This window comes from Oncorhynchus kisutch, linkage group LG24 (genome assembly GCF_002021735.2).
Source record: "Oncorhynchus kisutch isolate 150728-3 linkage group LG24, Okis_V2, whole genome shotgun sequence".
Lineage (NCBI taxonomy): Eukaryota > Metazoa > Chordata > Actinopteri > Salmoniformes > Salmonidae > Oncorhynchus > Oncorhynchus kisutch.
Window position 1 is genome coordinate 17,426,717 of NC_034197.2, and position 23,932 is coordinate 17,450,648.

The 23,932-nt window shown below is 40.8% G+C and overlaps 2 protein-coding genes across 7 annotated transcripts in view; one reads left to right on the forward strand and one right to left on the reverse strand.

Moving 5' to 3' along the window:
* LOC109869128 (protein kinase C and casein kinase substrate in neurons protein 1-like) overlaps positions 1-5,906 on the forward strand; it is a 59,989-nt gene extending 54,083 nt beyond the window's left edge. For 2 of the 6 annotated variants that reach the window (XM_020459023.2, XM_020459027.2), the window contains 4 exons: positions 244-356; positions 493-534; positions 829-1,061; positions 1,572-3,100. In XM_020459023.2, coding sequence (XP_020314612.1) covers positions 244-356; positions 493-534; positions 829-1,061; positions 1,572-1,681 — 498 coding nt within the window. In that variant the 3' untranslated portion in view covers positions 1,682-3,100. Of the gene's footprint in view, positions 1-243; positions 357-492; positions 535-828; positions 1,062-1,571 lie in introns of all 6 variants that reach the window. The other 4 variants (XM_020459028.2, XM_031804466.1, XM_020459026.2 and 1 more) reach the window with 3 other exon arrangements.
* LOC109869129 (SAM pointed domain-containing Ets transcription factor) lies at positions 3,860-19,597 on the reverse strand. Its single transcript, XM_020459030.2, has 5 exons — positions 19,053-19,597; positions 10,726-11,189; positions 8,578-8,775; positions 7,634-7,816; positions 3,860-7,082 (listed from the first exon to the last, which is right to left on the reverse strand). Exons 2-5 carry the CDS (start codon positions 11,174-11,176, stop codon positions 6,904-6,906), a joined length of 1,011 nt encoding a protein of 336 aa, XP_020314619.1. The 5' UTR covers positions 11,177-11,189; positions 19,053-19,597; the 3' UTR covers positions 3,860-6,903.
* Between the last annotated feature and the right edge of the window lie 4,335 nt (positions 19,598-23,932).

Below are 23,932 nucleotides of genomic sequence, written 5' to 3' on the forward strand. Positions count from 1 at the left end.
CAACATAGTTGTCTGTTCAGGAATATTTACAACAACATGTAGGCTAACAAAGGTTCAGCTATTCATAGACATTTCTCCCCAGATAAAAGTATGCATTTTTAATAACCCCGTTCAGTAAATTGGCTTTCAGTTGGAAGATTGTTGATTTACTGAATGATTTAAAAAGGAAAAGTTAAATGCCATTGGCCAGATCTGAGTTTCTGCTTCAGTGTAGACGTATTTATCATCTGCTCTGCCTTCCAGGACTATAACCCAGATGCCACTGCTGTTGTTAAGAGGGAGAAGGTGCAGAAGCCGGCTGGGGCCCCACCGACCCCCAGCACTGACCATGTCGCACCGCCTGGAGACCGCGGCAGGTGAGAGGATCACTCCACTGGTGAAACTGCTACTGACAAAAAACACACACACACACACAAAATTACATGCCAGGGTTAATCAATATCTCCCATGATGCCATACCATTTGTTTTTCTGTATTCCTTCAATTGATCAGCATCAGCGCTGATCATGTGGCACTGCCTGGTGACCGTGGCAGGTGAGAGGACCACAACACTGATCAAACACTACACACACCATCTACTGCCACATACCATCTACTGCCACACCGGGACCTACCCTAGTCAAACCATTTAAATGTCATCAAACACGCGGGATCTAACATGCCTTTTTTTACAGTCTCTATTTAATTAACTGGATATATATTGATTATATAGATGTCTTTCATTTACTCTGTTAATTACTGTTGCTCTAGTCTACAGTAGTCATGTTTGTATTATCTATGAAATTCTCCCGATCAAACCCATGTATCTTCCAAACCCTTCTGTTGCAGTGTGAGCAGCTATGAAAAGAACCAGGCCTACTCCACTGATTGGTCCGATGATGAGGCGCCTGCAGCTCATTCAGGCGGTGAGACCAATGGGGGTGGGAATGAAAACTCCTTTGAGGAAGACTCTAGCAGCGCCGGAAAAGGGGGTGCTGGGACCGGGACCGCGTCTGGGGTCCGGGTGCGTGCTCTGTATGATTATGACGGACAGGAACAAGATGAGCTCACCTTCAAAGCTGGTAAGCAACGACAACACTTCACCATCTTTGATGTCTCTAGATTTGGCTACGATGTATTTCCAGTTTAACCCTATTCTTGGCCCTATGATTTGAGTCCAACAGTGCAGTTTACCTCAACTATCAGTGCCAGATGGCTTATTATGGCCAAGCTGACTTGATAGGGGGGTGGAGATGAGGTTACGGGAAATGACCTGCCTTATCTGTGCATTCCATTCCAAAGTCACTTTATTCCCAGAGGAAGATTGTAGTGGTTAGTCAATAATGGCCACATTCTACTTCCTCCAATTACAGGCACCTGCTAGTCATTAGCAATCGTCTTCTGACTGTCCCTATATTAGAGGGTGTTAGTAGGGCCTTCCTAACAACATGATGCACATCCTGCCTGATCTTTGCTAATAGGGATGTGATAAAGGAAACAACAAAGATGTCCAAATGTACTATTGACCCTAATGTTGTTCAGTCATGGAAAGAGCATGGAATGCAAGTTGATTAAGGAGATGTTCTTCACAGGTGATGAACTGACCAAGACTGAGGATGAAGATGACCAAGGCTGGTGTCGAGGTCGCCTGGATACAGGCCGAGAGGGACTGTACCCGGCCAATTACGTCGAGGAGATTTAATGACCCCAGAGGAGGAGGGTATGCCATTGGAGGCAGCTCGGACTGTCCCATCCAATGGCACTGCACAGAGCCAGAGACTTATGAACAACACATCCCTTGCCCAACAGATGCGCCAAGCAGTCTTGACTAAATATAATCTTAGTAACGTAAGAAAAGACAATATATCAATATTATATTCATCCAGTATTTGAGGTGGGGAGGACTTAAACACTAAAACAGGTGCAGCATTTATTCCAGTCTACACAAACTCAAACATAACATTGAGCCAATGCAGGGACACATTTTGCATATCTGTGCTGTGTTTGATATAAAGATCATGCAGCTGATGTAAAATACATTTGCACTACATTCTCCTATAACAGTGTGACAATAATGTAACCAATTATACCTACCTACCCGTTTAACCAGAACAAGCTACTCAGCCTGCATTGTGTGTATATGGCGCCATTTTGTGTAGCATTTTCAATGCTATGTGTTCAGTCCTCATGTTTACATTGGGAATGCTGTGTATTGTTAAAAGTACCACAAAATGTATCATAGATTTTATTTTTTGTGATTTGGTCTAATCCCTTTTACCAGTGTGTGCATTGCTACACTAAGTGTTTATCTCAGAATGTGCTATGCAACAGGCTTTCCCTAAACCTCCAAGCCATATTAAGGCTACAAGATGCAACAAATCCGCTGATATGAAAACCAATGCAGAGGATCAGAGTTCACCATTAGACACAGAAACAGCATTGGAATAGCACCACAAACTTGTGTCTGACTTCATAACCGGAAGTGGAGTTGGTGTATATACCTTTTTCTCTCTTCCCATCACCACCCTTGAATCATAACATCTCATTTCAATTCATTGCAGGGTATATCTACAATACCTGTTAATTGCAGGGTATATCTACAATACCTGTTCATTTCAATTCATTGGGGGTATTATCTAGAATACCTGTGAGGGGAATTGTGTATTTTTGGGGTCAGTGGGCATGATATTATCACCAGTTTGCTTTTATTTGAACTGTCAGTGGTAACTAGAAAGGTTTGATTGTTCAGGTGACGTAATCAGGCATATTAACTGTAAATGTAGTTGTTTTAAGGATATAAAATGAAAATGTGGACATGAATGTAGTTGTAGGGGCCTGGATGGAGACATGCTGTTTTTAACTAGACATGTTGTATTCCACTGTCATGGAGAACCCTACAAGGCAAAAAGCACTGATGAACCCATTCTCCTAGGGGCCCAATTCTGACTTAGGAGTGTACGCCCTTTCCTACACATGCCTTTCCTACTGCACTTCTCAGTAGTTGGTATTCAGACTTACCTTATGAAGGTGCATAACATTCTTTGCAGGCGTGGTTCCCTTGTGCGTGCTGAATGCATTTAATTAAACAGCTAATAAACCCTCCCACTTGCTGGCCAACAGATTTTCTCTGGGATTTTTCATTCAATAGGGTTTTCAGTACATTTATCTTAAGCCATCCCTTTAAATACGGTGAACCTTTCATTAGAACTTTGACGACAGACTAGAATACATCTAGAGAACGGGTTCCAAATATAGGGATCAATGAAAGAAAGCCATCTAAATATATGCATATTCATCTCCGTTTCAGCACCAGCTGGTAGATTTAAAAATTATCTGATCTTGTAGATTATGTAGGCAAATTTTAAGGGTTAGGAAAGTATGTATAACTCATAAAAAACTGGTTTGGAAAGCCTTTATGCATGAAATATATTGATGAATAAAAAATAGAGTGGTTTGAATTATCCTGAAAGTTATCATATTCAAATTTAATCCATGAATTAGTGGAAGGTGTATGAGGGTTGAACAATAATCTAGTCCTAATCATGGAACTGTTGGACAACGATGGTCCAGTCGTTGTGAACCGTGCGCCAGGCTCCAGGTTAAACCTGCTACTGAGTTCCAGAATGATTCAAATATGCTATGCTATTCAAATATGTCCCAAATTATTGCACAACGTTAGCCTAATATGATCCACTAATGCTAGCAACCCTCAGCAACAACTACACAGAGGTGACAGAGGAAAGAAAGGTAAACAGAATAGAATAGAAGGATGCAAAATGTAAGCTACAATAAAAAAAAAATACTGACACTAAAGTGACTGTTTTATAAATGTATGTGGGTATTACTGACGGTGGCTCCCGATATTGGCAAATATTTAACATGATTCAAATGGTAAAATAAAAAGGAGAAAAACCTGGGTATATAATTAAAACATTCAAATGTACAAACATCAACTAGCCAGGTTCAGCCCTACAGAAGCCCAAATCTTGGGTCTCCAAATTTCATCCACGCAAATGATGAGGGCACACAATTAAAATTCGAAATAATGGCAAAGTTATTTATGGCCTATTTCACTGCGAAAAAGAGGCCGCAGTACATGTCATGTTGATATGATTTTCAGTTTGCTTCCATATGACTGGTTTCACATTCGTCTCCTGGTATCATAAGGAAAAATCATCTCAAACAATTGCTATGTGTATTTATAATCCCCTTCTCCAAACAGATTACTCATTTACCTAGCTCTTATCAATAGCTCTTATCAATTGAAACATTGCAGTGCATGGATAATGCTGTTATTTCTATATAAGAAAAAAATGGATGCTTTTCCATTTGGAACCGGCAGATTCACTACAGTGTCAAGGTAGTGGAATTATTAGGGAATTAGGTCACGGTCAGAATACGGCGTGTCTGTAGACAAACCTCCGTCACGCCTTCGTTTCTTAGATCTCTACCCCGAACGAATAGCAGGTGAATAGCATGCTATTCGCATGCTTAAATTCAAAGTCAGTACAAGCATAGATATAACAGTTCATTAAAAGGGACTATGTTCCATTTACACCGCTTAACTCGGGTCGGAATCGGCCCCCTACTGAGCCAAAGAATGACCGAAATCTGAAATACATAAAACTCTTTCCTCATGCAATAACTCAACTATCACATAACCCTGTCATGCAACTAACTGCTACCTGTTGTCTCAGTATTTATTTGCTCATTCAATAGTTGATCCACAGGGGGGAAGACAAGAGCATACCACAGTGACTACAGTATATCAGAAATCATTTCTTTGACAGAAGTAATTAACTCTACTTTAGATTGCTCATGGTAGTATACTTCACATGCTCACACACTCAGCCCCTGCTTTAAATGCACATACTGTATATACAGAAAATATTACAGTACTTGCTGACAAATCTAGTTTATCAGATGTTTATCCGATTCAAATATTTTTGCCAATGGTGGGCTATCTAAATCAGGCATGCAATAATGTTGTGAGAGCAGAAAGCTTTGCACAGAACAGGGGTCATGAACATGAGGTTAAACCGCCTCAAGTTTGATGTCATAGAACATTATTATATTGGCAAGATTTGGTTATAGCTTCAGAGGAGATTTCACCAGGTCTTGGTATCACTGTTGAGAGAACACATCACCAGCTCACAAGTTATGTATCTTAGTGTAAACTGCCCAGCAAAAATAACTAATATCATCAAATGATCTTATAGCCTTTACACACACACACACACACACCTCGGGTAGATATTTTTTGGGAAACAAAAATCTTTTATCATTCAGCGTGTATGAGTTGTGTAATTGTAAATAAAATAATAATAAAAAAATGCAAGTGATCAAATACTAAGACAAAATGTAGTATCATACATGCAAATGTGTTACAACAAAATAACAGCAATGGAAAGCATATTAAGTAATAGGTACCATATCGTATGAATTGCATCGCAATGGAATTGTCAATGTACCATATAAGAGCGTGATGTTACCCCACGCTGTGAGATTTGTATATGATGATGTAATTTAAGGATTCTATTCTATTGTAACTGTACAACTGTGTTGAGTTGGAAAGGAAACCTAACTACATTGAGCCAGTAAAAACGGTGTATATGTAAATGCTTTTTTAATGTTGATTTCTCTCTTCCTTATGCACAACAAGGGGGACACGGCTCATGTCGTGAAACCCCTGTATTAGCAGACGTGTGTATGTTTATAGTTAGTGATGTAATTTGATCTCCTAACTGGTGTAGTGCCTGTTCATCTTAATGTAACACAAGGTTAATTTAAATATGCATAAAGATCATTATGATTATGATAATAAGGATGATATTCTGAATCAAAGTTGTTGTGATGGTGTCAATATTACAATATTGGTTTGAAAGGGGAAAACAAGTTTGTTGAGAATACAAACAAAATGTTTTGTGTCCTGTGTGTGTTTTTTGGATGGATTTTGACTGTGCATTATGGGTTATGATATGCTATGATTGTAGTCTTAGGGTACTTGATGAAAAAAGGCTGCTTTGTTTTAAACACATTCTTACACATTGTCATTATAAATATTCAATATTATATTCCAACATTTGTATGTATCCAATCACTAAATCTCTGACACAGGTGTTGGACTCTACATACAGTTCCTAGCACTTGAAATGTGGCAGTGGTATTGAAATGCTTATATTACAGTAGTTCACTCTATTCACTAATTCCTATTAGACTGTATTCTTCTGCCAGGGAATGGGCACCGGAGTCTAATCATTTCAATTCAATGAGATCTGTGATATTACAAATTTACATCAGGATCATAATTGGCCCTACTGTATGGGGTAAACAGCTGTGACTGTGACCTATGAAGTGGCCTTAACATCGGACTGCTACTAGAGATCAGCAGTGAACATATTCAATCCATTCTATAGTACATTATATACTCACCATAGCTTAGTCCACTGTAGTTTCCAAAGCAAGCATCAGAGAACTAATTATGTAAAATGTAACATTTGTAAGTGCTATGGGTTGTAAAGGAGGGACATGTTGAAATGTAAATGGCACTAAAAAGAGCAACCATTACAAATGAAGAAATAAATAGTAGCTGATGTACTGGTGATTAAGAGAAAAACTATACAAACATGGAATTGACATTTGTGAAAATGAAATATTGGACAATTAATATTACAATTATTTCAACAATATTGGAAATGTAAAACATTACATATCTAATGCAATGTGACAATAACTTCCCATATGCAATCAGGTTACACATAAGAATATTGAAATTAGGCAGGAGTGCACAATGCAGGAGGCAGTCTATGCAGTGCATTGTTAATGCTGGAGCTAAAACAGCAGTTAGAGGCTTCTTTTCAGTTAGTTGTCACCAGTCATCACCACTCGTGTTCTCCTCTTCTGGCTGGCTGCTCAACAGCTGCTTCATACAGGGTGGACAAACTGATAGACCAGTCTCTGGGACACATCAGGCTTGCGGATGATGCCCTTCTTGTAGTACTGCCGGATAGAGCGACTCAGCTTGTCGTAGTTCATAGCTGGACGGTTCTTTCTGAGGCCCCATAACCTGGCTACATAAGCCGAGTTTTCGATTTTGAAGATACCTGATGATTCGAAGGAAAAATCAAATGCAAGAGATGGAACATTTAACTTTTTTCAGCAACCAATGGACAATAAGCCCCAAATGTTGAATAACCCAAGTCAGTTCACATGGCCAAATGTTCTCACCCTTACAGTGTACATTTTAGGACACCCTCAGCTTTACAGCCCCCATCCAGTCTTTTTATTTTAGCTTTTAAATCATCACTATATTTCTAATAAATTACTGTGTGTGTCTATTTCATAAAAATAAGCTTTTGCCATTGAAATGCTCAGTCTGATCCTGTGGGCGTGTTTATAGGAATTTAAATATATTTACATACACTGCCCTGATTGGCACATCGGACCGTCTTGAATCTAGAGCCTACCCTTTCAAAGTAGGAGGAATCATATGCGAAATAAAAGATGACTGGTCATTGGTCAGCATAATCCGATCAGATTGTGATGTCATGATCTGGGCCAAAAACTCTATCCCACCTGAACAGGCTGAAATTTCAGGCTAAAATGTACACCATATACCTGTCTGCACTCCCCCCTCTTTCCCCTGCCCACTAACCTTTCTCCTTGTTGAGCCAGCGGATGCAGCGTCCATAGTTGTGTGGCTTGAGGAGCAGCTGTCTAAGGAACTGCCACAGGTGGATGGGCTGGCTTGAGCAGGATGAGTCAGCCTCTGGACACGTCTCCTCAGCACTATGTAACTTGGTATCTCCTGGTGTGCAGCACTCCTTCATGCACGCAGCTGTGACAAAAACAACATTGAACAGGATTACGCATTTGTTATCTCAACATGAGACTAAGAAAATATCTGAAACTACAATACAATCTATATAGTGAATGAGCCAAGTACTCATTTGGCTTGTGGCTATTAAACATTCAATAATTTTCTATGGAATTACGCACACCATAAATGAAATATATGCCATATTATAATATAAGTGTACAAAACATTAAGAACACCTGCTCTTTCCATGCCATAGACTGACCAGGTGAATCCAGGTGAAAGCTATGATCCCTTATTGATGTCACTTGTTAAGTCCACTTCAATCAGTGTAGATAAAGGGGAGGAGACAGGTTAAATAAGTATTTTTAAGCCTTGATACAATTGAAACATGGATTGTGAATGTGTGCCACTCAGAGGGTGTGTCTTTGAACGGGGTATGGTAGTAGGTGCCAGGTGCACCAGTTTCAGTGTGTCAAGAACTGCAATGCTGCTGGGTTTTTCACACTCAACAGTTTCCCATGTGTATCAGGAATGGCCCACCACCCAAAGGACATCCAGCCAACTTGACACAAGTGTGGGAAGCATTGGAGTCAACATGGGCCAGCATCCCTGTGGAACGTTTTCAACACCTTGTAGAGTCAATGCCCCAGCAAATTGAGGCTGTTCTGAGGTCCAAAGAGGATGCAACTCAATATTAGGAAGGTGTTCCTAATGTTGTGTACACTCAGTGTATATATACCACAGTCTGATTAACAGATCCGTTCAAGGTTGTCAGTTACCTGATCTCCAGATGTCCAGGTGAGCAAACAGCAGGTCTCCACATTGCATTGAGCGCTGCCTGAAGTCCTCCTCTGTCATGGAGCACAGGTCCTTCCCACTGAGCTCCTGGAACACCTTTCCCACCTGGGGTAGTCTGTACAGGTGCTCTGTCCACAGCAGCCACTTCTGGACGTTCCCACAGTTCCACTCCATGGGTTCTGCAGAGGCGATGAGGTACATTGTACTGTATGCAATTTCTGAACTGATATTTGTCTTCCCTATGACAAGTAGTGAGTGAGTGAGCATGTGAAATGAGGCGTGTGAAATTATGAATTGTCAACAGAGGCATTTGCACAGGGCGGAGAGGCCCCAGACACTTCTGTCATTGGGCTTAGCCCAGCGTCAGTGGTATTAAAGTTTCAAGTTTCAGAGATTATTCAAGTTTTGAAGTTTATTCGCCACGTGCACAGCATACAACAGGTGTAAAACAGTACAGTAAAATCCTTACCTTGAGAGCTCTTTCCCAACAATGCAGTGATAATAATAATAATAATAATAATAATAATATATTATTAGCATAGAAGTCTTATTTATTAGCATAGAAGTCGCAATGTCGCATAAAAAAGGGCACCCTACAGTGAATGGTGACCTTTACTGTTTTGTTTGCTTTCCTTATAAGAAAGATCTGACAGTGGATAATGGGGTGTTTCAACTGTGAGACTTTTCTCAGTGCTCTTTTATCCTTATTCTAGTCATTCTACTGACAGTGACAGATCACATGTTTAACTGTGGTGAACATGACAGACCCTGAGACTGATAGAGACATGAGGTCTATCCCTTTTGGAGACTATTCAGACCCCTTGACTTTTTTCACATTTTGGTAGGTTACAGCCTTATCCTAAAATTGATTCAATTGTTTTTTAAATCTGTGTTAATCTACCCACAATGCTCAATAATAACAAAGCAAAAACAGTAACAACAAAACACGTAAATATCACATTTACATAAGTATTCAGACCCTTTACTCAATACTTTGTTGAAGCACCTTTGGCAGCGATTACAGCCTCAAGTCTTCTTGGGTATGACGCTACAAGCTTGGCACACCTGTATGTTGGGAGTTCGGGAGTTTCTCCCATTATTCTCTGCAGATCCTCTCAATCTGTCAGGTTGGATGGGGAGCATTGCTGCACAGTTATTTTCAGGTCTTTCCAGAGATGTTCGATCAGGTTCAAGTCCGGGCTCTGGCTGGGCCACTCGAGGACATTCAGAGACTTGTCACGAAGCCACTACTGTGTTGTCTTGGCTGTGTGCTTGTCCTGTCTGGGTTGTTGTCCTGTTGGAAGGTGAACCTTCACAACAGTCTGAGGTCCTGAGTGCTCTGGAGCAGGTTTTCATCAAGGATCTCTCTCCGTTCATCTTTGCCTCGATCCTGACTACTCTCCCAGTCCCTGCAACTGAAAAACATCCCCAAAGCATGATGCTGCCACCACCATGCTTCACTGAAACAATCGGGTTCTTGGTCACTTTCCTGACCAAGGCCCATCTCCCCCGATTGCTCAGTTTGGCTGGGCGGCCAGCTCTGGGAAGAGTCTTGGTGGTTCCAAACTTCTTCCATTTTAGAATGATGGAGGCCACTGTGTTCTTGGGGACCTTCAATGCTGCATAGTTTATTTGGTACCCTTCCCCAGATATGTGCCTCGACACAATCCTGTCTCAGAGCTCTACAGACAATTCCTTTGACATCATGGTTTTTGCTCTGACATGCACTGTCAACTGTGGGACCTTATATAGACAGGTGTGTGCCTTTCCAAATCATGTCCAATCAATTGATCTCATAGCGAAGGGTCGGAATACTCATGTAAAGAAGGTATTTCTGTTTTTTATTTTTAATACATTTGCAAAAACCTTTTTTCACTTTGTCATTATGGTGGTATTGTGTGTAGATTTCTGAGGATTGACATTTTTTAAATCCATTTTAGAATAAGGCTGTAACGTAACAAAACATGTAAAAAGTCAAGGGGTCTGAATACTTTCCGAAGGCACTGTATGAAACAGTAGCATAGTTTACAGCACAGTAATAACAGTAATAATAACCGTAATACCATGGTAACAATATGGTAACAAATTACAGGCACACAATATCTTGGTAGTTAAACAGTTTTCCTTACCTGAGGTAATGTTGAGCAGCTTGCAGGCGGTCTCTATGTCCTTCATTACTTCTCCCAATACAATGCTCTGAACCTGCTCCAGACAGCGTTCTTCCACCTGTCCCTCTAGCCCAGAGGGGACCTCCAATCCCAGGCCCACCCCCAGGCCCTGGCTGTCGATGACAGGGCACTGCTCCAAGGGCTTACAGGGGGGCTCAAGGGGTGCTGCCTCTTTCTTCTTCAACAGCCACAAGCTGTCTTCAGTGAGGAGCATGTCAGAACAGGGCAGGAACACCCCTTGCAGGCTGCGTTCAGGAGCGGTGTGTTTAGGCACACTTATCAGTCCACGGGGCGGCTTGGTGTCTTCCTCCTCCCAGGCCCTCAGACCAGACACACTGTAGGGGTAGTCATTGAAACTCATCAGGGGAAGGGGCACTGTGCTCCCCACGCGGTCACAGCCTGGACTCCCCATAGCTTCAACAGTACTGGAGATCAGAAAGGAAGACTTTCATCAGGCATGTTATATAAAGGGATTTATACTGGATACACAAAAAGACCCTTTCCCGAAAGGTCTCAAAACAATAGCGAACTTGATGGCAAACTGTTCACATATCGACATAGCAAATGTCAGGTGTAAGAAAAGTTTTTTTTTTATCATGTCTGGTGAAAAAAATCATCTGTCATCCATGAGTGACACTTTCTAATTACAATTTTCTAGTCACTTTGTTTGACTGGCTTATTTTCCTTTTCAATTCACATGGCAAGCTTTTCCCTCAGACAGTGTTGTCTTAATGCTTCATAAAAACCATATCCAAATGTCAAAATATGAAACAGTAGTAATCCGAAAGCAAACATGACATTTCATTAATGTTGTTTGTTCTGTTGGTACTTTCTTTGAAATTTTGAATTAACCAATCTATTTTCATAAAAACAACACTTCATTATGTAGAGTAGCACGTTTGAGTACGGTGTGTAAGAATTTCAAAGGGAATGCTTTTTGCATTCATACTTTAAGTGCTTCGCGGAGCAGAAGTGAGGGAAGTTGTCAAGGAAGTGAGTTTGTGTTCTACTGTCAACCTATCATGTCAGTGCGGAGCTATAAGGAGCCCTGTACATTGTTACAAAATTTGGGAGGTGCACAGCGATGCAGTAAGTAGCTCAATTTGGCCTCTTCGTGCCTCCGAGGCTCCGATAACGTCACATCCTCCACATGGAGCCTGAGACCACACTTACAGATCAAGCATAAATGGGCTTTACCCTAACGCTACAAGTGACAAACAGTTCGTTTGATAGTTGGTTCTGTGAGATTATACAACGGGTGGGTCTAATCCTGAATGCTGTTGGTTAAAAATGCATTCCAGATGGTGTCTATTCCACAAATTACCACTGGCTAAATCTATGATGTTAAAATGCCTATTTACTCTGTTCCATCTGACTGCGCAATCCACTGTCTCATCAGCCCAGACAGGCAATTTATAAAGTTGATCTCCACTATAAAAAGCATCTAGACATTATCTCACATTTCTTTTTGACTAACATTTAGTTTCCAACAGTGGAGATTTGTATAAACCTTACTGTCTGACATTTGCAACATTGTTTCAATATTCAACTTCGATCTACAGCTGTCCCATAGTAATGAAAGTGTCTTAACCAGACAGACAGGCAGACAGCTTTTCGCAGACAGTCAAAATCACGAATCTGCTGGCATAATCTTTATGGATGTCAATAGAAAACAGGTCAAACTAAACGAAATGCAACCCGTTTGCAGTCTTTCCAGCTTTAGTTTGAAGTGATTGTGTTAGCTGTGTTGTTGGCAAGGTCCTCTGAACAACAGTGTCCTGAGGAGAGTGCACATTTTCTATGCCAGACGAAATCGCACCTCATTACCTCATTATGGATGTATCCAAATAAATGTCACTAGAAAACAGCTTAAACAAACGCAAATGCAGCTACTTTGCTGTTATTCTGACTGCACCGTTTGACGTGACTGTAAATTAGCCGTAGTTGCCCAGCTAGCAATAAGAACATTGACAATATAACGACGGACTGGGTCACGTCCAGATACAGAACAAAAATATTTAAGACCGGGTCGCGTCTCTGGCAACCGAACCGAAAGAACAAACGACCAGCCGGCTTGGCTAGCAACCTTAGATTTGTGTCGGTACTATATATCGTGGAAGGATGAAATAGTATGAATAAATTCATTAAAATAATGTTTTTGATGAAAATACGTCAATTGTTATTTACATTTTTAGCAGACACTCTTATCCAGATTAATTAGGGTTAAGTGCGTTGTTCAAGGACACATCAACAGATTTTTCACATAGTCAGCTCTGGAAATTGAACCAGCAACCTTTCGGATACTGACCCAGCGTCGTTTACCGATAGGCTACCGTTTTATGATAGTGATAATGCCTCGTCTCGGGCCTAACAACACCCGTGCCAATATACCCTCCAAACACCGGCTTCTCAGACCTTATCACTTAAACATAAGGTAACAGACGTAATGTCAAGACTGGGTGCTAATGCATTAAATTAAACTACATGTGAGTATACTGGCATCCAGTCTATCCATTATAATCACTGGGTTAAGAGGTGATAATCTAGGATGAAGTAAGTAGCATTGTCCCATTAAAAGTTAGAATCCTTAATTGAAACAATAACAAAGTGGTCACCTGCCCTCTGTTTTGGTTGTTTTTTTAAACTGAGGGATGGGCCTGGAGGAATGTAACCACTTTCAAACTCATAGACAGAGCTATGGATGCAAGGACTGACCATCCGTGATATCAAAATAACAATGTTAACCATGTTTTGAGGCTATACAGCACTTGTTTACCTTTACATTGTTTACAAACATTTGATTAAAACAAGCTGATATTTTGGGTTCTGATGGGGTAAACTGAGACATTTCTAAGTTATATTCTTCAAGAATCAATGGGAATACAGTGCATTCGGAAAGTATTTAGACTCCTTGACTTTTTCCACATTTTGTTGTTACAGCCTCATTCTAAAATGGATGAAATACATTTTTGTCCTCATCAGTCTACACACAATGCCCCATAATGACAAAGTGAAAACAGATTTTTAGAAATGTTTACAAATTTATAAAGAATTTAAAACAGAAATACCTTATTTGCATAAGTATTCAAACCCTTTGCTATGAGACTTGAAATTGAGCTCAGGCGCATCCCTTTTCCATTGATCATCCTTGAGATGTTTCTACAACTTGATTGGAGTCCATCTGTTGTACATTCAATTGATTGCACATGATTTGGAAAGTCACACACCTGTCTATACAAGGCCCCACAGTTGACAGTGCATGTCAGAGCAAAAACCAAGCCATGAGGTCAAAGGAATTGTCCTTAGAGCACCGAGACAGGATTGTGTCAAGGCACAGATCTGGGGAAGGGTACCAAAACCTTCCAGAAGGACAACCATCTCTGCAGTACTCCACCAATCAGGCCTTTATGGTAGATTGGCCAGATGGAAGCCACTCCTCAGTAAAAGGCACATGACAGCCCACTTGGAGTTTGCCAAAAGGCACCTTAAGACTCTCAAACCATGAGAAACAAGATTCTCTGGTCTGATGAAATCAAGATTAAGTGTCACATCTGGAGGAAACCTGGAAGGTTCACCTTCCAACAGGACAACGACCCGATCAGACATCTCTGGAGAGACCCGAAAATAGCATTGCATCGACGCTCCCCATCCAACCTGACAGAGATTGAGAGGATCTGCAGAGATGAATGAGAGAAACTCCCCAAATACAGGTGTGCCAAGTTCGTAGCATCATACCAAAGAAGACTCAAGGCTGTAATCGCTGCCAATGGTGCAAAGTACTGAGTAAATGGTCTGAATACTGATATAAATGTGATATTTCAGTTTTTTTTTATTTTATACATTTGCAAAACTTTCTAAAACCTGTTTTTGTATAGTCATTATGGAGTTTTGTGTGTAGATTGATGAGGATTTTTTTTTTGTATCTATTCTAGAATAAAGCTGTAATGTAACAAATGTGAAAAAAGTCAAGGGGTCTGAATACTTTCTGAAGGCACTGTATATCAGTTATTTTCAATCACTTTGGCACATTTTTCAGATGTAAGTGGTGTATTTTCAAAACTACAAAACTCTAAACTGATTCACTTGTAATGTCCCCATTCTTATGTTCAGAACTCTTGATTAGAGTTCATAAAAATAACATGCAACTGATAGACATGGTCGCCTGGTTCCTGGCTTCTAAGCAACTTTGCAGTATTATTTTGTGTGTGTGTGTGTTATTTCTCACATTATATTCACAATTCACAATCATACATTCCATTGTAGATTTTGCTTTATTTTTTGGATCATTGTCTTGCTGGAAGACAAATCTCCGTCCCAGTCTCAGGTCTTTTGCAGACTCCATCAGGTTTTCTTCCAGAATGGTCCTGTATTTGGCTCCATCCATCTTCCCATCAATTTTAACCATCTTCCCTGTCCCTGCTGAAGAAAAGCAGGCCCAAACCATGATTCTGCCACCACCATGTTTGACGGGGGATGGGGTGTTCAGGGTGATGAGCTGTGTTGCTTTTACGCCAAACATAACGTTTTGCATTGTTGCCAAAAAGTTCAATTTTGGTTTCATCTGACCAGAGCACCTTCTTCCACATGTTTGGTGTGTCTCCCAGGTGGCTTGTGGCAAACTTTAAACAACACTTTTTATGGATATCTTTAAGAAATGGCTTTCTTCTTGCCACTCTTCCATAAAGGCCAGATTTGTGCAATATACGACTGACTGTTGTCCTATGGACAGAGTCTCCCACCTCAGCTGTAGATCTCTGCAGTTCATCCAGAGTGATCATGGGCCTCTTGGCTGCATGTCTGATCAGTCTTCTCCTTGTATGAGCTGAAAGTTTAGAGGGACGGCCAGGTCTTGGTAGATTTGCAGTGGTCTGATACTCCTTCCATTTCAATATTATCGCTTGCACAGTGCTCCTTGGGATGTTTAAAGCTTGGGAAATCTTTTTGTATCCAAATCCGGCTTTAAACTTCTTCACAACAGTATCTCGGACCTGCCTGGTGTGTTCCTTGTTCTTCATGATGCTCTCTGCGCTTTTAACGGACCTCTGAGACTATCACAGTGCAGGTGCATTTATACGGAGACTTGATTACATACAGGTGGATTGTATTTATCATCATTAGTCATTTAGGTCAACATTGGATCATTCAGAGATCCTCACTGAACTTCTAGAGAGAGTTTGCTGCACTGAAAGTAAAGGGGCTGAATAATTTTGCACGCCCAATTTTTCAGTTTTTGATTTGTTAAAAAAGTTTGAAATATCCAATAAATGTCGTTCCACTTCATGATTGTGTCCCACTTTTTGTTGATTCTTCACAAAAACATACAGTTTTATATCTTTATGTTTGAAGCCTGAAATGTGGCAAAAGGTCGCAAAGTTCAAGGGGGCCGAATACTTTCGCAAGGCACTGTATGTGTAGCAAGGTGCTGTGTATTCCATTTCTGCCCTATGCAACATTGTAGAAGATCACCTTTCTAAGTAAACTGATAACAGCATCGCATGTCTCTCTCCTTGGCAAAATGAATCAGCTCACAGTGTATCAATAATACTCAGATGATGAGTGGAATATATTGTTATATACAACCCAGGTATTATAGCAGTGCATTGTACAACACACTATAATTCCAAATGGTAGCACATAGTGCCTCTTTCCACTTTGAAATATTGAAGCACACTGGCTGATGGAGGACGATGATGTAGTATTTACAGCCACATCCATATATGATTTGGTTTTACTTTCCAACATAAATGGATTTCAATTGATTCATTTATGATGTAAAAATATAGAATTGTACAGTGTTCAGCACTTATTTTTTTGTTGGTACTTTAACCCCTTTCCCCCCAAATTTCGTGATATCCAATTACAGTCTTGTCCCATCGCTGCATCTCCCCTACGGACTTGGGTGAGGCGAAGGTCGAGAGCCATTCGTCCTCTGAAACACAACCCTGCCAAGCCGCACTGCTTCTTGACACACTGCTCGCTTAACTCAGAAAGCAGCCGCACCAATGTGTTGGAGGAAACACCATCCAACTGGCAACCGAAGTTAGCTTGCAGGCACCCGGCCCACCACAAGGAGTTGCTAGAGCGCGATGGGACAAGGAAATCCCGGCCGGCCAAACCCTCCTCTAACCCGGACAATGCTGGGCCAATTGTATGCTGCTTCATGGGTCTCCCGGTCACTACCGGCTGTGTCACAGCCTGGGATCGAACCCAGGATGTAGTGACGTCTCAAGCACTGCTATGTAGTTCCTTAGACCGCTGCGCCACTCGGGAGGAAATTGATATGCGATTTTGATTCAGCAGTTAGCAGTTTTGAGCAGATTGATAAAGTGATAGTTAAATGTATTGTCAACAAATTAAAAGAAAATCATACAAAAATGTGAATGTTGTATTTTGAAAAGCAGGTATGAACAGGTATCCAAATTGAAAGAGATTTGGTGCACATGAGCCATTTTGATGACCTGTTTAGATTTTTGTACTTAGAGTTGTGAAAATTTACCACATACAGTACTTGCACCAAAATCATTGAAAAAAAACATGTCATTAATATACAGTAAGTTCATTTATATAAATGTCCACAATGTCATGCAATACTGTATCCATGACAGCTGAATCAGCACTTATAGACTGGGGCCCTGGGGTGTTTGGCTGGTTGCTCAGGTACTGGTGGACACTGACAGGGTTAAGTTTTTTTAGGTCAACAAAACGTATTTGAGGTTAATTGCAAAATGAAAGTATCTGCCCTCACAGCATATTAGACAAAAGGTGGACAATAAATAACCCAGCCCATATCCACGGTGTGAGTAACAGCTGAGGTGGAGGTGGCATTGTATCCTCTGACGTGCTGGTTTAAGCGCAACAGCTCATAATACTGTGCTGGCCGTATTCACATAGTATAGAATGATCCAGCAAATAGGAGGGCTCAGATGAAAAACTGTACATACATTCAATATTGAGACTGTTGAGAAGTGCTGTGTCTCTGTGCACTAGAACCAGAATGTATGTATGACATGTGCTGTATCTTGCTATTGGCACTAAGGTGTATAAATGGCAGTATAGTGCCGTTGTGTGATGAAGTGGGAAATGCGTTTAGGTTTTTATTACATTTAGTGCTTGAGGGGTTTTGGCTGATTGCTTATCATTTCCAATAGTAAGTGTAACATAATTGGTGAGTTATTACAGGGAAGTTAAAATAGCCGGAGGACCAAATACTGTAAAGTGGGGGCCTTCTATGGATAATGAAAATAGTTCCATTTCTCTGTTTTCCTGGTGGGTATGTGTGCGTGTGACTATTGTATACACGTGAATTAATACTTCTTTAGAACAAAGCACTGAGTTCAAAATTACACCTTGATAGATAACCATTTCTAAAGTGATATCAGAGGCATTCAGTCGATATGAAAGATATTTGGTCATGTATTACTCATTGCATTCCCCTACACATTAAACAAAGGGAGGGCTACTTTAAATTCACGCCTATTTCTTTATCTCGATACTTTACTAGCATTAAAAAATAATTTCTCAGTGTGTGTGTGTGTGTGTGTGTGCATCTGTGTGTGTGTGCATCTGTGTGTGTGTGTGTGTGCATCTGTGTGTGTGTGTGTGTGTGTGTGTGTGTGTGTGTCATCTAAAACTCCAAACAAAGTTCAGGCACACAGTCATTAGAAGAGGGTGGTGAAACTCTCATTACACCTGTTGAACTGGTTTGGTGTCCCTTGGGGCCTGCTTACTAAAACTGAAAAACATTGCAGGTGTGTGATTAACCTGTGCGTACTAAAAAGCAGTTTGGTGCACTTTCCATGGATGCAAGGAAAAACAAAGAAATGTCAATGTATCAAAAGGAAACAGATCACGTGAACTTTATATCCGAGGTGCATGAAAATGCCACAAGAAAGAGAATCACCTCTGATATTGCAAAAAAATCAGAGTGAATTTGTAATTGCCAAAAACATTAACAGAGTGAAAAACTGAATACAGTGTTTCCTTCAAACATACTTCATCAGTGTCTTGATGACACTTTGTCCAGTACAACTGTGACCCCTTCTGTAAAGAGTGGCATGGTAGATACAACACTCCGACAGTTCACTGCTACAGTGTAAATCCCTGTCTGAAAGTCTTCCTATCAAACTGGTTCCATGGTATGTCATCCTCAATAATATAACTCATAGTAATCATACTGATCAACATCTCCATCATCCCCACCTTGCATAGTTCAAGACAGTCTACCACTTAATTCTAAAAAGAATCCACCTCAATATCTTTCCCAAACACAGGCGTGTCCGTAGACATACCTGGTCAGAGGAGCAGGCTGCTGATGGTGTTTGAGCTGGTAGACTGTCACTCTGGATATCTGTCTTCACGTCTGTCAATGGACTTCTTGTACAGGTGCCGAAGAGTTCCACAGTGAGTCACCATGCAGATGGGCAGAAGCTCAAGTCCCAAGCTCCTCTGGTGGTGGATGAGTTTAATATGTAGGCTCTCTTCTAGTGGTCTTCTCTGGTTGGCTGTTTCAGTCGTCAGGTTGTAACAGATGATTGTGGCCCTCAGGTCATGAGGCAGTGATGTGTCAGAGAGAGAGAGGGGGATTAGGCAGGATACCTGGAGCCGTGTCTCAAACACTATCAGGTGGTCGGAGTGCTTTTTTTCTGCTCTGACAGTTGAGAGAGTCCTCAGCTGGCCTGCTTGGTGGGGTTAGAGGCGAGGTTGTTGGTCATCATGGCCAGCCAGCCTTATCTGTGATGAAGTTCTCACTATACTGACAAATTCATGCCAGAGGGTGCGCGCGTAGGAATGCTTGCTTCAAATTGACTTCAGGTCATATTTATAAGGAGCTATTTTCACCTAGGTAAACAGTATGATGAATGTGGTTCTACCTAGCTACAGGTGTATGAGCAACTCCGTGACGACATCCCTAACTTCCCGCCTCTCTTAAGAAGAGTGGCAGTTAACTCTTTGCTGTCAGCCATGGCTTCTCATTGTAAAAGGATGAGTTTCCTAAATGTGTTCCCTTCAGTATTTTGATGTAATCTATACAATGTTTGTGATTTGTGAATAAAACAACATCCCATTGGCGTGAGGGAATTTTCTAAGATTTCTTATCACTCAAAGATTTACATAATGAACCAGGCTGCATTGTGTAAGCCAGGTAACACCACATTTGCCTACCAAATTAGAAATTCCAAGCTTTCTACTTTTGTGATTTTAAGGGAAGTTGATTTAAAAAAAGGAAGAGTCGCACGCTCTCTATATACAATCGACCACATATTTTCCATGGTTCTGAAGTCCGTAGACTCAAACATTTTGATTTTGTGGCCAATTAACAATTTCTTTGTGGATTTTGTTGTGTGCTTGGGTTTATTGTCTTGCTGGAAGATCCACTAGGGGCCAAGTTTTAGCCTTCTGGCATAGGCAACCAGATTTTGGGCTAAAATATCCTGGTACTGGGTTCATTATGCCATTGACTAAGTGCCCCAGCACCAGTGGAAGCAAAACAGCCCCATAACATCAAAGATCCACCACCATATTTTACAGTAGGTATAGGTACCGAGTCAAAATGTGCATTGCCAAAGGGCTCTATTTTCAACAAATGTACTTGGATTGGAACCGGTGCTTTGGTCAAATGACACTAAATTCTACAAATTTTGCCAAGGGTCAAAGAGAACAATTTGCAGTTTTATAGCAAATATCATGCTCTTCTACACATTTTGAAATGAGGCTGAGACAAACTGTTGCTGTTTTAGAGGTAGACTCAGCTAAATCACGTTGCAACGAGCAGCACCGCAAATATTGAGATGAGCAAGATGTAAGACTTTGCTCTCACACAGTTACACACAGTATCTGCGCATGCAGACTGGTACAGGACCAAAACAGGGGAGAAGTTAAGCCTTGTGCTTCAACAATCTTAGTTGTTACTTTCTGCATCTACTTCATATCGCTGAGTCTACCTTTAAAGCACATTTCCTGCAATTCAACACATTTTCATGGGGAAGACAGAAAAATGTGCTGTTTAATAGCTAATTTCACGCTATTCTACACATTTTACATAAGTATTCAGCCCATTTCTCTAGGCAAACCTACATTAGTTCAGGAGTAAAATGTGGCTTAACAAATCACTTAATAAGTTACAATTACTCACTCTGTGTGAAATAATAGGGGTTGACATGATTTTTTTTATGAATAACCCTTCCTCTGCCCCCCATACATACAACATCTGTAAGGTCAGTCAGTCAAGTATTGAATTTCAAGCTAAGATTCAACTGCAAAGACCAGGGAGCTTTTCAAAATATCATAAAGAAGGGCAGTAATTGGTAAATGGGTAACAATAACAAATCAGGCATTGAATATCTATTTAAGCGTGGTCCAATGAATAATTAAGCTGTGGATTATATATTAAACCATCCAGACACATCAAAGATACAGTCGTCCCTTTGAACTGAGCTGCAGGACAGGAATGAAATGTTACCATGAGGTCAACAAGAAAGGTGGAGGTGTACACTACCAGTCAAAAGATTTAGAACACCTACTCATTCAAGGGTTTTTCTTTATTTTTACTATTTTCAACATTGTAGAATAATAGTAAAGAAATCAAAACTATGAAATAACACATATGGAATCATGTAGTAACCAAAAAAGTGTTAAACAAGTCAAAATATATTCAATATTTGAGATTCTTTAAATAGCCACCCTTTGCCTTGATGACAGCTTTGAACACTCGTGGCATTCTCTCAACCAGCTTCACCTGGAATGCTTTTCCAAGTCTTGAACGAGTTCCCACAAATGCTGAGCACTTGTTGGCTGCTTTTCCTTTACTGTGCGGTCTGACTCATCCCAAACAATCTCAATTTGGTTGAGATCGAGTGATTGTGGAGGCCAGGTCATCTGATGTAGTACTCCATCACTCTCCTTCTTGGTAAAATAGCCCTTATACAGCCTGGAGGTGTGTTGGGTCATTGTCCTGTTGAAAAACAAATGATAGCCCCACTAAGCCCAAACCAGATGGGTTGGCGTATTACTGCAGAATGCTGTGGTAACCATGCTGGTTGTGTGCCTTGAATTCTAAATAAATCACAGACAATGTCACCAGCTGTTACACTCGTCGTCGGAATGAGGAGACCAAGGTGCAGCGTGGTAGGCGGACATCATAAGTTTATTAAATGAACACCAAAAACAAGAAAGAATAAACGACACGTAAAGTTTTGTAGCGCTAACACAGCAACTAACCAAAAACAAGATCCCACAAACTAAGGTGGCAAAAAAGGCTGCCTAAGTATGATTCCCAATCAGAGACAACGATAGCCTCTGATTGGGAACCATACCCGGCCAGCAAAGAAATAGAAAAACTAGAATGCCCACCCAAATCACACGCCGCCCTAACCAAATAGAGAATAAAAAGGTTCTCTAAGGTCAGGGCGTGACACCAGCAAAGCATCCCCACACCATAACACCTCCTACTCCATTTTTTACGGTGGGAAATACACATGCGGAGATCATCTGTTCACCCACATCGCGTCTCACAAGGACATGTCAGTTGGAACCAAAAATGTCAAATTTGGACTCCAGACCAAAGGACAAATTTCCACCAGTCTAATGTCCATTGCTCATGTTTCTTGGCCCAAGCAAGTCTCTCCTTCATATTGGTGTCCTTTAGTAGTGGTTCCTTTGCAGCAATACGACCATGAATGCCTGATTCTCCTCTGAACAGTTGATGTTGAGATGTGTCTATTACTTGAACTCTGTGAAGCATTTATTTGGGCTGCAAATTCTGAGGCTGGTAACTCTAATGAAGTTATCCTCTGCAGCAGAGGTAACTCTGGGTCTTCCATATCTGTGGCGGTCCTCATGAGAGCCAGTTTTGTGAGTGCACTTGAAGAAACTTTAAAAGATCTTGATATTTTCTGAATTGACTGACCTTCATGTCTTAAAGTAATGATGGACTGTCATTTCTCTTTGCTTATTTGAGCTGTTCTTGCCATAATATGGACTTGGTCTATTACCAAATAGGGCTAACTTCTGTATACCCCCCTACCTTGTCACAACACAACTGATTTGCTCAAACATATTAGGAAGGAAAGAAATTCCACAAATTAACTTTTAAGAAGGCACACCTGTTAATTGAAATGTATTCCAGGTGACTACCTCATGAATCTGGTTGAGAGAATGCCAAGAGTGCAAAGCTGTCATCAAGGCAAATGGTGGCTATTTTAAGAGTCTCAAATATAAAAAATATTTTGATTTGTTTAACAATTTTTTGGTCACTACATGATTCCATATGTGTGATTTCATAGTGTTGATGTGTTCACTTTTATTCTACAATGTAGGAAATAGTTCAAATAAAGAAAAACCCTTGAATGAGTAGGTGTTCTAAAACTTTTGACCGGTAGTGCATGTTTCATGATTGACTACTCATGAAGTGAGTAGTCATTTAGTTCTCCCGATCTGGAATACCTCACCATAAAAGGCAGACCGCATTACCTCCCGAGACATTTTTTTTAGTCTTCGTCACGGCCATGTATATTCTCACCCATGCCGACATCACGATGGCTCTCAAGGAACTACTGTACACTGGACTTTATGCAAACTGGAAACCATATATCCAGAGGCCGCATTTGTTGTAGCTGGGGACTTTAATAAAGGAAATCTGAGGAAAACGCAACCAAAGTTCTATCAACACATCTCCTGCGCTACTTGCTCATTGAGTACTCTTTACCATTTCTACTCCCCCTTCCAGGATGGCTACAAGGTCCTCTCCCGCCCTCCCTAAGGTAATTCAGATCACGCCTCCAATTTGCTCCTCCCCTCCTATACTTAAACAGGAAGAACCTGTGGTAAGGACTGTTCAACGTTGGTCTGACCAATCTGAATTTATGCTTCAAGATTGTTTTGATCATGTGGACTGGGAACATTTCCAGGTTGTCTCCGAGAATTATATCGACGTATACACTGACTCTGTGACTGAGTTCCTCAGGAAGTGCATAGACGATGTTGTTCCCATTGTGAAAATGAGAATTTATCCAAACCAAAAACCGTGCATAGATGGCAGCCTTCGCGTGGAACTGAAAGTTTCACCACGGCAAGGTGACTGGGAACATGCCTACCGCCCCAATAGATCCATAGACGATGCAATCGCACTGCACATTGCCCTATCCCATCTGGACAAGAGGAATACCTATGT